At 39.5% G+C, this 16,663-nt stretch overlaps 2 protein-coding genes across 5 annotated transcripts in view; one reads left to right on the top strand and one right to left on the bottom strand.

Annotated features, from left to right (window-relative positions):
* Window positions 1-9,248, top strand: part of DKK3 (dickkopf WNT signaling pathway inhibitor 3) — a 31,179-nt gene extending 21,931 nt beyond the window's left edge. The window contains exons 5-7 of the mRNA XM_065066221.1: window positions 810-954; window positions 3,678-3,834; window positions 5,946-9,248. Of these exons, the coding sequence (XP_064922293.1) occupies window positions 810-954; window positions 3,678-3,834; window positions 5,946-6,189 (546 nt within the window). The 3' untranslated portion in view covers window positions 6,190-9,248. The remainder of the gene's footprint in view (window positions 1-809; window positions 955-3,677; window positions 3,835-5,945) is intronic.
* USP47 (ubiquitin specific peptidase 47) overlaps window positions 7,818-16,663 on the bottom strand; it is a 59,444-nt gene continuing 50,598 nt past the window's right edge. For all 4 annotated transcript variants that reach the window (XM_065066169.1, XM_065066167.1, XM_065066168.1 and 1 more), the window contains 6 exons: window positions 15,731-15,846; window positions 14,290-14,408; window positions 12,554-12,684; window positions 10,480-10,527; window positions 10,256-10,386; window positions 7,818-9,246 (listed from right to left, as the gene is read on the bottom strand). In XM_065066169.1, coding sequence (XP_064922241.1) covers window positions 9,072-9,246; window positions 10,256-10,386; window positions 10,480-10,527; window positions 12,554-12,684; window positions 14,290-14,408; window positions 15,731-15,846 — 720 coding nt within the window. In that variant the 3' untranslated portion in view covers window positions 7,818-9,071. The remainder of the gene's footprint in view (window positions 9,247-10,255; window positions 10,387-10,479; window positions 10,528-12,553; window positions 12,685-14,289; window positions 14,409-15,730; window positions 15,847-16,663) is intronic.

Raw genomic sequence — 16,663 nt, 5'->3', positions numbered from 1 at the left:
GAAATTCTGGGTCTGTACGGCTGCCCAGACAGGGCTTTACACAGACAGCAAAAAAGCTGCTAGAACGCTGACCTACCAGGAATCTTTAAGATGTTAATCAAACTACCTAAAAAAAGAAACTAACGGGACACACCTTTTTAATTAGGTTGATTTATTAGGTGTATATAGTTGAACCACCGTGACCACTGTCACACAAAGCTATCTTTAGCTAGAGATTTGCATTTCTGATTGTCAAAGAAAATTCTTTTTCAGAGAGTTTTTTCTTTCAAGGATTCTTGGTTACAAATGAGATCAGATTCTTAATACAACTAAAATGGGATTTTAGTAAGATTCTTCTGCTTTTCTCTTTGAAAGCGATCCTTCTGAACAAACTGTCAAGTCCTGACTGCACTTTACAGAGGAAAAAAATCAGTGATGTTTTCTGTTGATAATGTTTCTTTTATTAATTTTTGTTTCCTTTGGCTGTGACAGGCTGTCCTGAAATCCATATTACACTGTAGGATGTCTGGCTGCTGATCACTTTTCATGTGAATGCTAAAATAAGAATTGAGGTTTTGTAAGATGACAAGTACAATGGGACAGAGGAGCGCTGTTACTCTGCTGCCAGGGTCTGCCACATACTTCTGTGGATGCTTGAGGCTGAGAACCTGAGCAGTTCTGGTTAAACAGCGGCCATATGATGCGTGTGTTTAAAGCACATACATGCAGTTGTCTCCAGGACCAGGGTGTAACTCCGTGTTGAGCTGTCTGTTGATAAATGCCACCAGTGCGGGAGTGACAGTTTTGTCGTGTCTTTTCCCGTGTGCCAGCGCTGCTCCCGGGACGTGGAGTGCTGCGGGGACCAGCTCTGCGTTTGGGGCGAGTGCAGGACATCCACTGCCAGAGGAGAGAACGGCACCATCTGTGAGAGCCAGCACGACTGCAACCCTGGGATGTGCTGTGCTTTTCAGAAAGGTACAGAGGTTTGCCTTTTTATCCCGTTCATTTTATCATGCGGGAGTGTTAATATTTAGCTCTTTTGCCCAGGTGAAGTGGTTACATCTCTACAGAATCAATAGGTCATTCTCCCTGGGCGCATGGAGCGCACTTCATTATAAAACGTTAATTGAATTAGGAGTGAGGAACATCTGATAGAGGTGCACAGTGGTGAAAGAAAAGCCTATTGCACAACAGAGAGGAGACCAGCATGAGAAGCACAAAAATTTACTGTTTCTGAAAGAGGGGTAGACATTTAGAAGTAGCAGAGCTCTGTGTCCAATTTTCACCCACTAGAGCAAAAATAAGAGAATTAAAAAAAAGGTACAAAATGACGTTACTGAAAGTGGCTTCTCTGTTATATCAGCAAGCAGCCCATCAGAATCAGACTGCAGATACATTTCCTACTTTTTATGAACCTTTGTATGAGCGTTGCAGAGCACCATGCTATGCAAATACTGACCAGGCAGCCAACACAGGTAGAGGAATGATGTTCCAGATTATGCTGTCAGTCCACATGGGAACGTGAAGCTTGATTTACAGAAGGCAGGAGAGAAGGAGAAGGTATCAGGCCTGAAATCAGTCCTAAGTCCTGCCTGGTCAAGGCCCAGCTTCTTCTGTTGTTGGATACTTATTAATTCCTCACTGCTTTATCATAGTGAACCTTAATTTTGTAGTGACAGGATACAATTCCAGCCATTTTCCTACAGCAGGCAGATAGTTCCCTAGATAGCTTATCTCTTGGCTCTTGCTGTGAGCAAGAGGTGACCTCGTACCTTCACGGAGGCTGGGCTGCCTGTCCACCTGCTGGGGATCTGGCTACTGCAGCATTCCAGGGAAATGAAGGAAAAGCTCTCGCCATTTAAAGGCAAGTGGGTCTGCTCAGCCTTGCCTTGTTAACTTTGAGCGTCACACGGTGGACTTTCAACATTAAGTACGTTTGGCTTCAGCAAGTTTTGGTTAGAGCAGTTTTATTTTCCCTTCATCGAGTTTCTGCCTACAGCGTTCGCAGGTTCTTCTAAGCTCTGTCAGAGATTTCTTTGTACTCTGTTTTCAGAATCAGGCAGAAAGAACACTTAACAAGTGATTCTTTCTTCTTTCTTTCTTTGTTCTTTCTTTCTTCTTTCTTCCTTTCTTCTTCCTTTCTTCTTCCTTTCTTCTTTCTTTCTTACTTCTTTCTTACATCTTTCTTACTTCTTTCTTTCTTCTTTATTTCTTCTTTGTTTCTTCTTTCTTTCTTCTTTATTCTTATAGGCCCTGCTCCAAAAATAAGCCCTAGTTACTGTTAACAAAAAGAAGTCAATTTAAATAGTGTCCAGGCAGCTATACATGTAAAAATGTAATAAGTTTTGGAGCAAAAACTGATTTAAGACCCTGTCTTATTTTTGGGGAAACAGGGTAGTAGCACTAGGCTGGTTTGCTGTGAGGGTGATACTGCTTCTGTAGCCCTGATTTGCTATGGGATCCAAACAAGCTGTGTCTTCATGGTGATTATTTCAGCCGCAGAAGACATTCACACTCATTTGAGTATGTTAATGCTTGACTTGAAATGAAATTTAGTACAAATGTGTAACTCAGGAAAGAACAATACAATAGATAAGAATATTGACTAAAATTGATAGAACACTATTACTAAAACTTGACATAGAGCTATTAATTAATAGCAATGGATTTTTATTCTCTATGTTATCTGCTTTAACAGTGCTTTAGGGGTTTTCAGGTTAGGCCTAACCTTAAGGCCTTTTGCCATCACTAGAATATTGTAAAAGGTTGTCCTAATAATGATTGGACTGTCTTTATATAAGTATCTTGTATATAAAACTGTAGTAAACTATGGAGCATTTGCTGCTTAAGATACAATCTGTTCTGGAATTAGGAACTGGTAAGTCACGCACATTAAAGCATGTGTGTGTGTCTGTGTATACACACACACAGATATACATATTTTAACAAAGCCAGATTTAAAAACTTAAATTCTGAACTCCTCACATATTTTATTCTGCCATACCACAAAAATAAGGTGAATGAAGACAAGAGGAGGAAGAGAGGTTTGATAGGAACAGCTGGAAGAGCTGAATTCAAGGTTGACACTGTAAGTTACTGGTGTCAGGAAACCCAAATGACCTTATGCTTCTAAATAACGTCTTACACAGGCTGAAATTCACCCCTGTGCAGAAACAAGGGTGCTGAGCCCCAAGTGCCATCAACTTTGCCTGTTGTAGAATTACTGTAACAAATCAAATAGCTCAGTAGTAGTTCTCCTAAACTCATTATTTAGTCTCTGAACAATTGCTCTGAATTTGTAACCTCCGCAAAGAAACAGAAGAAATAGGAAATATAAGAGAGTTCTAAAAAGTGTATTTCTCTAGTCAGATTTTAAACCATTAATGCTATGAACTGCAAAGGATTCACTGCACTGTTAGATTTCTTGGTTTTAGAATAGTCTTTCAAACCTCCAAGGGATGGAGTTGTGTAGCACCACTGTATTGACAGTAGTATCTCGGTGAAGAAGCAGGAGGAGTTCAGATGTCTTGCTCCCACCTAGTGGAAAGAACATCAGGTTATGGCTCCCTAACATATAAGGGGACTTTAAAAGATGTCAAGACTGTGTTATTATATCTTGCATATAGTCTGAAAGATTAGGTCATCTCGGTTTAGCAGACAGTTAATGACTTCTCATACAATTAATTTACTCTGTGTAGAACTGCTGTTTCCTGTGTGCACTCCACTACCTGAAGAAGGTGAACCCTGCCACGATCCTTCAAACAGACTCCTCAACCTGATCACCTGGGAACTGGAACCTGACGGCGTCCTTGAGCAATGCCCATGTGCGAGTGGCTTGATCTGCCAACCACAGAGGTAAAGATCAAAGCTGGGCAAGCAACCTGCTTGGAATTTGTGAGGGGTCTCTTTCTGTTGTAAATAGATACAGAACCTGCAGATTCTTCCTCCCTAGGAGGTGTTTTGACAGCTTTTTTTCTCGTCAGTAACATTGGAAACTTTCTCAAACTTACTGCTTTGTCCCACACAATGTGCCTAATTGAGTTTGGCAATGCCTTAATCCAACGAGAATTGAGTTTGTGAATTAATCAGGCTGGTAATGCTTTTTAATCAATCAGAAAGTACTAAGAGCTACATTCAGCTCTTGTCCACCAACTTGCTATGTTAGCCTTGGCTTCTGTCAGACGTTTTGTGTGCTTTCAGAGGTGAGATGTATTAAATAGTTTCATACATGCAGTAAGTTTAAACAGGCATGTTCCTGTACTACTGATCAGTTTTAGAGGTCACTTCTATTGCAAAAACAGGTATCTTTGCTTGCACTTTCAGTTTTGAACTAACCTGAGAAGCCAGTTTTCCTGCAACTGACTTAAGATCTGCTATTTAGACTTGTAACACTTCCTATGGCGCAGATATCTTCAATGCTATTGAGTTTCGTGGAGTAGGAAGCTGGCTGACTCCATATTTTCTGCTCTAAGCTAAAACTTTTAACCTATCATGCTTTTAATCATTCTTTTAAAGGAAAGTTAATTGCATTATCTGCAATTCCACTGGGAGAAAGGGAGATCACTGCAGTTTTGCACTAAAAGCATTTGTAGAAAACCTACGTGTTATGTATGAAATAAGCTCTCCCAAGTTTGTTCCTACGCTGCTGTTTTCATTACGTTAACTGGGAACAAGAGAGCACAGCTGTGACAGAAATGTACATTAATATTTCTCTTGTGTGTCCAACTCTGTTTCTACATTTTTTTGTGCATGAAAAGTAATTGGATCAGAGTTGATCCCATCCCATCCTTTCACCACCAAAATTTTAGTTAGTGTTTAAGTACCATTAACGTCAGGGAAAGTAAATCAGCAAATGTCACATCTAGTAAGAATGAAAACATTTCAGATGAGGATATAGAAACACAGAAATGAATTGGGGTGTGAATATAACTGAACTATCCAGCTATAGTCACAAGAGTTATTTGTCTGTTTAGGGTTATCACAAATAGATGAATACTGTGCATACTGCCTGCCCGTGATGCGCATGGACAGTAAGATGAAGCTCCTTCTATGAATTCTTATGGTGACCATCTCTGCTTGAAGTGTCCCTTGGCTAAATATCACTCCTGAGGGATAAAACACTGAAACTTGTATCCTAGAGAATACAGGATACTCTGCCCACAAATGGAAATCTTAAACTCTTAGAAAGCAAAACATAAAAGAATTCAAAACAAAATGAGCTCCACAGACAACTTTAGTTCCTTTACCTTGTGTTTCCAGCAAGCGAGGATGCAGTGTTAAGCAGTTGTTGGGGTGCCTGGTACGAGCTGTGGTCACCTCGCGCTGTCTCGGGACCTGCAGCCCCAGCCTGTCCCCTGCAGAGCAGAGAATGGATGCACCGTCATCAAGTTCTGTTCCCCTGCCTCATGTCAACAAATATAAATCATTCTTGTTCCCTTCTGAAGATCCTACAAGTGTGGGATGTTTGCAGGCAACTGAAGTCACTTTTCCAAACAGAGCAGCAAATACACTTACTACACTGTCCTACTCAACACCAAATATATAATGCTCACAGCTCTCAACTCTACAGCTTGACAGCAAACATTTTTTCTGCATTCCTTTTACGCTAGAGTATCATGTTTCTTAACTTGGTATAATGTTGCACCACAAACAGGAAAGACCAGTCACTGCCAAGTGCTTGTAGGTGCAAAGGCCAGCTTGTGCTGAGGGCCACTGCCATCTTGTGTCCCCATATGAAACATTTTGTGCCACCAGGGTCTTTGTTCTAGCTCTGTATGTGGAAATCTCATCTTTAACTATCCAGCTGTCACACATGTAAAAATCAGATGTTTATGAAGTCAGCTGTGGTAGATCTGACAGCATTTAAGATGCTTTCATGTGGGGAAGGAATGAAGAGTTCTATTAAGGAACTAGCAAAAGAACATGGGAAGATGTGCTATAAAACCAGATGTCTCTTTTTCCAACAGCCACAGCACCACATCTGTGTGCGAACTCTCCGCCAATGAAACCAGGAAGGATGAGAAAGAAGATCCCTTAATCATGGATGAGATGCCATTTCTCAGCTTGATACCCCAAGAGATTCTTTCAGATTATGAAGAAAGCAGCGTCATCCAGGAAGTGCGCAAAGAGTTAGAAAGTCTGGAGGACCAAGCAGGGTTGGAGCCTGAGCCTGACTCAGCTCCTGACCTGTTTTTGGGAGATGAAATTTAAAGTTCAAACACCAGACCGTTTAGTTAGTTATTTCTAGATTTTTTCATCTAGTGTCTTGCTTATATAAACCCTGAACACATACTGTTGGATAGAAGTGCAATAAACAAGGTCTCCAACGAGCATCCTTTCCTGTGTACCACACCTGCATGTTCACATGATTGCTAAATTCATTCAGTCCTTGGACCAAACCTTCTGTCAAAGACAAATAAGAAATGTATCAGTGTTTCTTCTGGATTAGTACTTTCCCCTTGTACATTAGAAATAAATTTATCGGTACTTGTACTCATTAAAAAAATACACATAAGCATAAAAAAAATCTTAAGTTACTAGTGACTGTAGAAGTGACTTTTAAGTATGTATCTTTAGAGTCATTTATTTTTCTAGAGTAAGAACCATCTACTTAACTGATTTAGTCATTGATTTTAAGCAATGGTACAGTGGGTGTCCTCATCCTTGCCGCAGCCTGTGTCACTGCAGAGCTGCTGTTCCGTAGCCGGAGTATCCCTTGAGTTTTATACTTGTATACACAATGGCTGTTGGCTTCCCCTGCTACATGAGGGGCACACTAACAAAAACAAAGCCTACAACATTCTCCATAGAAGTAGCAAATTGTATGCATATACTTACATCCATAGAGCACACTGGTTTCTGTATAGAAACTTGCAACTTAACTGTTGAGAGCTCATATCTCTCAAGGTAAAAATATACTATTTAAAACTGGAGAACAAACAGCCCAGTGGGCTGGATACAAAGAATCTAGGTTCTCTGTTAAACACAAAATATGTAAACATTGATAGATAGGAGAATAGTGCAGCTGCAGTTACAAGACTGTGCCTAAGCTAAAGCTAAACACAGTGCCACGAGTATGGCAGCATTCTGCGCTCCATGAACATACTTTCTTAGATAACATGGGTTAAAGGATCTGTTAACAGACTATATTCCATCATCACTCACCCTTTTTGAGAGGTAGAGGCAGAGAACATAAATTAATTGCTTTACTTTAGCAGTAAGACAACCTAAATAAATAGCTTCTTGCACTTAGACGCTTCTGCTTCTCCTGCTTGATTATATTACATCCAGAGACAACTGAAAAATGCTTTTAATACACTTCATAGGCATAAATCTGTGCATGTTACAAAATGTTGTTATCGTTACCAGCTTAACAGGTTATTGATTTAAGAAATCAATAGCTAAGAGTAAAATCCGATCCGCACAACTCGCTGGCCGCCAGCTATCACAGCAGCTTGCTACAGTGGCTCTTCCACTGTTGTTTTTTGGGGATAGAGAGTTCAGCATCTGTTATTGCACATGCTAAAAGATGACGGGAGACTCCAAGCCAAAGAACTTTTCATGGAGCTTCTTCCCAAATAATTCCTACTGCCTATATCCAGTTTGGAACAGCAGAGCTGCTGGACTGTGCTACCAGCCTGCAAGTCCTTCACCACTTCTGGTCTATGAAAGCTTTGCAGCAAATTCCTTGGGTACCTACCAGAATTAATGTTAATAGCCATGATTATCATTATGAACAGGAAAGATATTTCATCAGAACAGTCTTTGTTTCAGGATTCATTTCTACCACCAGGAAATAATTCCGTAATTTTTCAAATAAGAACAACACCACTTACTGATTAAAATAACACAACAGAATGAACAAATGTTTTATTGGCATGTTCATTGTTGTAAACAGCATCTGGCATGAAAAATTTTACCAAAATCTTTTGATTGTTATAAATTAGGTGGTTTTCCAAAAGCTACGGAGAATTGTTCTCTATTGATCTTTATGGACAAAAGCAAAAAATTGCTGTTCCTAGGCTTTGCAATGAAATCATGTTGACTGCATCAGTCTTTGTACCACAACCTGAACTATCAAGTTTGTACGTTGAGGTGTTAGAGGTCGCCCCAATACTTGACTACATTTAGCTACAGAATCAACTCTGGGAAAAATAAAATGACTTTCAGTGGGTGGAGAAGATGCAAACTTGTCATAGTCTCAAAACCAAAATGTACAAAAAGTAGCTGAACAAAACAAAAACTTCAGTAACAAGGGGAAACACAACCCTAAAGTACCCAGCATCAAACATATAATGAATACAAATTTAAATAGGCAACTACACTTCCAAATGTACACAATGAATGTTGATATGTGAAAAGAAATACCATGGTAAATAGCTGAACTGCAGTTCTGTGAACTGGATAGGGCAAGTTTTATTTACACATTGAACACAATACAATAGAGCTGCTCATCGGCTTCGGTAACCTATTAAAAACCAGTTTACCTTACAACAGCACTTCTGCAAAACGAACCAACACCTGCTGGCAGCTTTCTGCAGACACCTCTCAGGCCACCTCTTTCATGGAAGAATAGTCTAAAAACCTTACAGTCGCAGCACGTCCATTTCATCTTCACCCCTTTTCTGCTGCTTTGCTAGAACCAACATGTTAACATTGACTTCAGACTCTTCGATGAGGTAATGTGTGTATCAGCGAAACAAAAGAGAAAAAAGGATTCTTTCATGGCCTTTGCACAGCTTTTATTATTAAGCTATGAGTATCCTGTTGGAGGCTAGTTTCACTAGCTACTATGTGCACACTGTCCTCAAAGATTTCCACTCATTTCCCTCCCCGCCCACTTGTTACTTCTAATCTTATTTGCACATCCCTTTTAGCTTTACAGTACATTTGACTATAGTGCACAACATGATTCCAAGTCGAGCAGTGACCCAACGGGGCCACTGCGCTTCTGAGTGGGAACACAGCCCAGTCAGTGCTGGTGTCAGCGCTTTACACCTAATGAGTGTCCTGCCGTAATGGCACTACACAGTAGTAGTGAACCTTTTTATTTTAAACAAAAAAATTCCCCAGGGAAAATGCTATAGCGAGTATCAGTCTTGAGTCAAATCTTTATTCGGTGCTCCATCCAGATAAATTTTTAGTGCTTTTTCTTTACGAGGAGAGTAGGTTACCCGGTGTCCAGTTTTCTGGAGTCTGCTGCTTTCTTTTTTCATCAGTTCATTTCTCTGCTCATCTGTTAATTCCATTAATTCTTCAGTTTTATCCCTGAAATGAAAATAGATGTTAAAATTCAGAATAATACAATGGCCATTACACTTCTGCATTTTTTTTACTTGGAACAACTTAGTAACAAAAAAAAAACAACCAAGCATAATACTCCTTACAGATTATTTTTTTATTCTGCAGAAACTATCTGTCCAAACCTGCTTTTCTAACAGACATTCAGTATTCTAACAGACAGCAGACCCAGGGGAAAGAAGCACAAAACAAGCCTATACTCCTCCATCTACCTGGTAACTCCTGTTTTTACAGACAGCTATGACTGAGCTCTTTATTTGGTCACAGCACCAACAGCTGGAGCAGCATGTCAGCCAGGCCCTGCTAGAAACTACCAGCTCCTCTCCCAAATAATTTTCTTCAAGGCCAGCTCATTACCAACAAGCTGTTTTGCCCAATCTCATGTGTAAATATGAAAAATACTGTAGAAACAATGTGTTCATGAAGATCTCTCACCCCCCAGCTTTAGCAGAAATGACAATATTCAAGCTCTTAGTCCTCAAACGCTTGCCTTTGGGCTACCACCACCAACTGATTAATGTTTTTCAAGTTAACAAAATTTTTAATATAACACCTTTTTCTCCAAAGAAGTCATATTAATTTCTCAAAGAAATAAACTCGGAAAATAAAATCCTTGCTCTCTAAAACCTCCGGCAAGACTCTCCCAGACTCCACAAGGCATATGGTTCTGTTTTAAGAGATTAAATCCAGGTATACACTCAGGCATAGTAACTAGTTTTGCATTCACCATTATTGTCAATGAAGAGTGAGTGAAAGGGTGCAGTCTTTGTTTAAACAATATACACAGTGTGTATTCAGGGTTTTAGGAAGAGGAAGAGCATATGCATTTCAGCTAAATGTTTTAAATGCTCTTCCATAAGCACTTTTCCTTCAAGACAACAGCAGAAGTATTTTTGGGCTTCTGTTGATTACATCATGCCTCATATCTTATACACAGATCTTTTGCATGGTTATGATACTGTAAAAGAAGACATACCTATAAAATATTACTGCACCATCATCACAAATGTACAGAGGCCAGACATTCAGTGTAGATACTTTAGGATTCCAGTCCAAGTCTTGATGAATCTCTAGTATGGAAATGTCGCATGGAAACGTTCCTCTACCCTGAAAATAAGCAATTATTTAGTAGATAAAATACAACTCACAACCACACATCCACGCCATTAAAGTGTAAAAACAGACAAAAATCTTACTTACCTTTGCAAATTCTATGTTTTCTAAAGGTATTCCACTTATTTCACTCAACTGTAAAGAAAAATAGTGCATTTAATACTATTGCACAACAATGTTACACAGCATCTACATAAAGTCAATAGACCTACCAAATCTAGAAGTCACAATATTTAAAAGTCCTCAAATGACAAAAAAAATATTAGTACAAAATTGCAGTGACAAGGTACAATTTTTTTTACATTTCTGAAGTTGCTAGTGCATCACAAGTGACACTTCTGTGACAGTCTTTCACCACACACAGTGAAAGGGTGACAGAAAAAAGTTAACAGAAACAAACAGTAACATCCAAGTTCCAAGATACAAAGAGACCAACTGTCTCATGTTCAACCTCCATGTCCATCATTAGCCCTCAGCAGTTTCCCTGTACGAAAAGAAAGCTACTATCCACTTGATGTGGGAGGAGGCAAAGCTGTAAAATATACAGGACTAAATCCCATCTCCATACCCCTGCACTTCCAAACATAACAACCCCACAACTCCCACGCGAACACCTTTGGCTGCTCCTTCCCCTTGCAGCTGCCCCTGCTGTGTACCCCTGGGGCACAGAGGCCACCACCCATCCCCTGCCACTGCTGCCTGGTCCCTGTACCCATCGTGGGGTCACCGACTGTGCCTGGCACAGCTCTGGAGCAAGCCTCACGATGCACACAGGCTCACGGCCACTTCGCCCTTAACCCCAAGCGCGGCTGCAGTCCTGTCTCCGTGGCAATGCAGACACCAGCTTACATCTGTGTTTATCTCTGGCTGCTTATTTCCAACAAAACTTGATGAGATTTCCTCTAAATGAAATCTGTTGTTAAACAGTCATGTTCAAATTAAAGTGATGGTGAGAAAAGTCTAAGAGCCAGTATAATTTTTTAACTCTCCTATCCTTAGGAAACTAGGACAAATAAACAATAGTGACAAAAGCCAGACAAATTCTGAAACGTGTTACTAGCCCCACACTCTGCTAATAAAATGTGCCTGAAAGAGAAGCACTGGCTGAACACACCTGTTACTACAGATGTGTCAAATTCAAATTTCTCTTATTACTGCTGGGAGTAAAAAGATTAGAGCCTTTCAGAGAGAATGCTGCTAAAACTGCTCCCTGCACATCAGTTCTTAAGACAAGAAAATGAGAAGATCCAACTCTTTCTTCAGATACAAGTGAAGAGGTGATCTTGAGGACTGCATGCAACAACCTGTAGTCATAACTTCATTTCTACCTGAAGTATACAAGAAATCAGGCCCTAGCTTAATCAGTCAACATAGATGAAGCCAAGGCTGTTGCATTCTATGGTAGCTGAACAACGTTCCTCTTTCCAGCCTATGAACTAACCCCTAACTTAATAAGGCCAGACTTCACTGATACTAGGATTTTTGCTGACCTCAGCATCCAAAGAGGCCTTCTTACATCTGGGTACTGCCACATAAAAATAACCACTTCTCTAAAAGCAAAACCTTGTGATATAATAGATTAATAAAACAGTCTCAGTACAAGACACAGCTCTACTCCAGATTCCTGCAAGGATGGCCCATGTCTGCTTACCTGGTACAGGGTCCTGGCCTTAAGGAAAAAAACCTGCACCAAAGTCATATTTCTTTCCAACCAAAATATAGCTCAGTCTACTTGATACAGTTACACCATTCCTGAGCAAGAGCTGTCAAATTCAAATATGAAAAGACTGAAGAGTTTGGTATTTTGGAACACCGAAATACTTGAAAAATGGCTTGAAAAAAATAAGTGACAGTAGTTCAGCTTTTCTTTCACATGTGTTTTTCAAGGATAAGGGGCACAAGTAATATTATGCTTCATAAACCTCCAAGATTTTTTTTTTAACATGCATTCAACTGAATACTTTGATACCAGACCGTGATAAGCAACTAAGAACTAAAGCTGATAATTCATATGGCTTTATTAATAGGATGGGACAGGTTCTCAATTCCTGTGGAAAAAAATAATCACCACACAAGATTTTTGTAGCTATGACACCTCCGCACAGACATCAACAAGGCTCTTAGAAACCACAAGAAACTTTTATCATGCCACACATTTTACCTTCTCTTTTAGTTCTTCAACACTGCTGCTTTCTAGCACTACTTCCTGGAAAGAATCTAGTTTCATCTCAGATGGCCTCCATCGTCTCGATAAAACAGCAAGTTGTGACATGGATTTCATCTTTTCCATCCCTAGGAAAGAAAGAAATTTATCACATTAACATCACAAAATATCCTGTTTAAAATTAGGAGGTTTCCATTGCATAAGCATATTCAAATATGAAAGAGTGCACTAATACACACACAAAGTAAACTAGTGGGTGTGCTGCAGGTAGTCCACCAAAGGAAAACAAACAAAAACCAACAAGCCAACAGAGTGGGTGGGAAGAAACTAGGAGTTAGTTGAACTTTCCTTCGTCATAGCTCCTTTCAACGAATTTTTCATAGGTGCCATCTCTTAGAAGCCATTTACTCTTTGGGGCGTTTTTCCATCACACACGGCTCAGTTATACAGACAATATGAATCGACCTAACCAGTGGCTACCTCCAGATCTTCTACCTGCATGACACCTTCCTCAGCAATCTGGCAGTTATTCACGTGCTCGACTTTCTTTACCAAAGTAAGCTTTCCAAGCCTGGCTTCTATATTTCACACACCAACTATACGCTTGCTATTAGAGCCTGCTCTACACCCACCACCTTGAGGAGTTTAATAGGTACTGCCTCCAGTCTTTTTGTATCAGTTTCAGGCAACAGCTTTCTCTGGTTGACACGTAATGCTGCTAATGTTACAATCAGATAAGCAGAAGTGATAACAAAAGGCTGGTTTTGTTTTTATTTTAAATTAGCCTACAATTTTGTAATTTCGCATGCAGAATTTGTGACTTAAACATTTAGGTCTACCTTTACACGCTTGTTTTGCATGAAAGCACCAGCGCTGTTTAAACTTCTCCCTAAATACCTTCTACAGTCTTGCCTATGACTACATTTGTGCTGCCTTTCAACACTACTGTCTGAAAGGAAGATACAGCCACCTAGTGCTTCTTGGCATTTATTTCAAGTCTGAAACAATTGCAGAAGTTTTCCTCAGAGCCAGAGAACAACTACTTTAAATATGTCTGCAACAGCACGATGTAAAACTGCTATGCTAAGAAACTTAACTGCAAATTATTCTACTTTGCCTTATGTACCTGCCTAATGTCTTCAGCATTTAGCTGAAAAACAAGATTGAAGCAATGGTGATGGTGGAAGGTCTTACAAACCGTTTTAAAGAAATTGCCTTTTCACTCTCTGTGGTAGCAGCGGGTACACACAACTTCATTTTCACAGAATATAGTGGGATCTAACTGCATCTTCTACAACTGGATTTAAGTGGCACCTTTTAGGCAGAGCTAGACAAGATATACAAGATATTACAGAATACCTGAAAGCCCTCTAGTCTATGATAAGGCATATAATAAGGTCTATTATAGAGGCATTCCTATAGCTGTTATGTGGAATGAAAACATACACATGCTAAAAACCGCCTCCAGTACTAGAGTATGTCCAAAAGTTTCCAATAAACCCAAAAAACAGTACTGCTGTTAGACCTTTAGCACATCACAGCCCCAGGAAATCTGCACTTGCACAAACCCCAGTCCCTCAGTTTCATGCAAAGTTTTCTACTTTTTCCTAATAAAATGCTACCAAATGGCAATCTTGAAAACAAAAGGAAAAAACGGAAAGTACACTTCCAATGCTCTCTAAAGACAAAAAGTCTCTAACGTTATCTTTCTCTTGACACTGTATCATTATTACCATCAAGTACTTCTAAGAAGACCTCCCAATTGCTTGAAATATTGATATCTTCTTCATAGATATGATAATCCAGAAACACAGTGCCTGGGTTCTTCCAGGTTTTCTTTCGTAGGCGAAACCTGTAAACACATTGTGAAGAAAACACTTGAGTTTTTATCTGCTCATAAACATCACTGCCAGAGATAAAAACTGAATATTTTCTGACAAAACTGAAGGACCACTCATTTATGTGAAGTCTGGTTAGGTCTATCAGGAATGAGTTTAACATTCTGCAATAGCCTGACAGCAAGGTATCGCTACTGCCCCTTAGTGCTGTACCACTGCCAGACACAAGGAAAATGAGCCTGTGTTGTGCTTGTTCAGTGCAAGAAAACTGTGGGGATTTAGAAGAATAGTTTCCTATTTAGCATAAGAAAACAGAATATTCCCAAACACTGCTGACAATTTTGCTGTTCTTTCTCTTTTGAGGAGGAGTAGGAAATGGGGAAGAAAAAGAGAGGTGAAGGATTAGAAAAAGATTGGTGTCTGATTTATGTACTTACTTCTACTGCAATCATCCAGTGACAAAACAAAAGGATTTAGATATGGGGTAAATAAAGGTATAAATGACTAAAATGATTAAACACAAGTACAAGACTTTAATTTTAATTGTTTCTCCACGCACAAAAGCAGACATTTTGTGATGCAGTCCATAGCTACAGGCCACTAGAGAACATAAACCCAAGTATGGCAGTCAAAAATCCTACAGCCCAGTCACAGTGAGGAAAGGAGAAAAAACCTGGTCCAGAACTAGGTTTCTACTTCTTTTCTCAACAGGAAAAGGCCAACACTTGCTCCAGTCTAAATTCAGGTTCATACCAAGGCCCCACCAGCTTGTTCACCACATTTTACAGGTTTTCTTTATTCCAGTGATGCAGTGCCAGCTATTCTACAATAAATACTGCATCCCTTGTAACTGACAGCAGAGATTATGTGCAATTAAGGCCCCAAAGCGAGTTCAGCCTTGATGAGATAATTGCTTATGGGTAGAGTGAAGATGGTGCTGGACCGGTGCTGTCCACACCCCCCCGCGATAATGCTTGAGGCAGTTTGCTGCAGTGATCTATGCTGAGTGTACATCTAGAGAGAAGGTGGCTTTTTGTGAATTGTTTTACTTAATGCTCTCCTTTCTGAAGAAAATCGTCCTTAGAGAGAACAAAACTTCCCACATGTAAACCTGCAGACATGATGCACACAGGCAGTTCTATGTCAATGTTATTCCCTACGTCATTCTACACGAGATGAAAGCCAAGAATTGCTAAATTAATGTTTGTATTCACAAACTGATTCAAAGACCACAGTAAATATTTCTGCTCCTTTCAAACATCCTTTCTACACAAAAGAAAAAAACCCACATTTTAAAGTAATATTTAATCGGGTAACTTCAACTGATTGCTGATACCTGTCAATTGTCAAGTCTAGGCCGCATTGTTCTCGAAGCTGAGGAAGCAGCTCCTCTTTTGACTGTCGGACAGTCATTCCTTTAGCAAAAACTGCATCTAGAAGAAACTTGCATGGCTGTGAACACAGATAGAAAGTGATTAAAGACAATTTTTTTTAACGAAAAAAGTAAATTTAACTCCTGTTCATGTTTTGTGACCAGTTCCATCCACCTGGCAAAATGACCACTAGAATGCTTTTCAGAAACAAGGTAGGTGATCAATTGACTAAAATTAGGCTTAGCTAATTTGTGTAGTAGCAGCCCTTTGACAGGTCATTAAAACACTCTGAACACATTGCAGAAAATAACGTCTTGTGTCTGTTTTACTTATTACTAGCATTATATTAAAATTCTAAACAATTCAAAAGGAGCTTTTAAAGTAAATAAGCCATATGATAATACAAGTGCCACTTTCTTGACTTCCGTTGTTCAGAGAGACCAGAACTCCATGGCTAGAATTTACTTTTAAATTTATCTTATTCCCTGCTTTATCAGTTTAGCTTCAGTCTCTTGTGCTTATCCATTATTAATGTGTATTCTGCAGTTTGGTCCTATCAGAAATTCAGGTGCATAGAAAGTCAACTTTTGATGACTGCAATACACATAGTGAAACCACTTTTATACTTCTCATGTCCCAAAAGATGTAACAAGCAAGTAAACTACATTATTGCAAGAGAGGCATTTTTGTTTCAGGTTTGTTTCACATAGAGAGGACTATTATCCAGCTGACCATTCCAATAAGCCCTGTCTGCAGTGGATGAATGTGACAAATTGTATCAGTGCAATATTACTGAAAACTGCAACCGTGAGCAAAAACAGTTTCCTATTTGGAAAGAATTCTTCATGACTTTGATACATTTAAGGAAAACAGTTATTTTAATTTGTCCTCCATTT

Source organism: Columba livia, chromosome 5 (genome assembly GCF_036013475.1).
Source record: "Columba livia isolate bColLiv1 breed racing homer chromosome 5, bColLiv1.pat.W.v2, whole genome shotgun sequence".
Lineage (NCBI taxonomy): Eukaryota > Metazoa > Chordata > Aves > Columbiformes > Columbidae > Columba > Columba livia.
The sequence above is the reverse complement of the archived record's forward strand: the minus strand, read 5'-3'. Positions and strand labels throughout refer to the sequence as shown.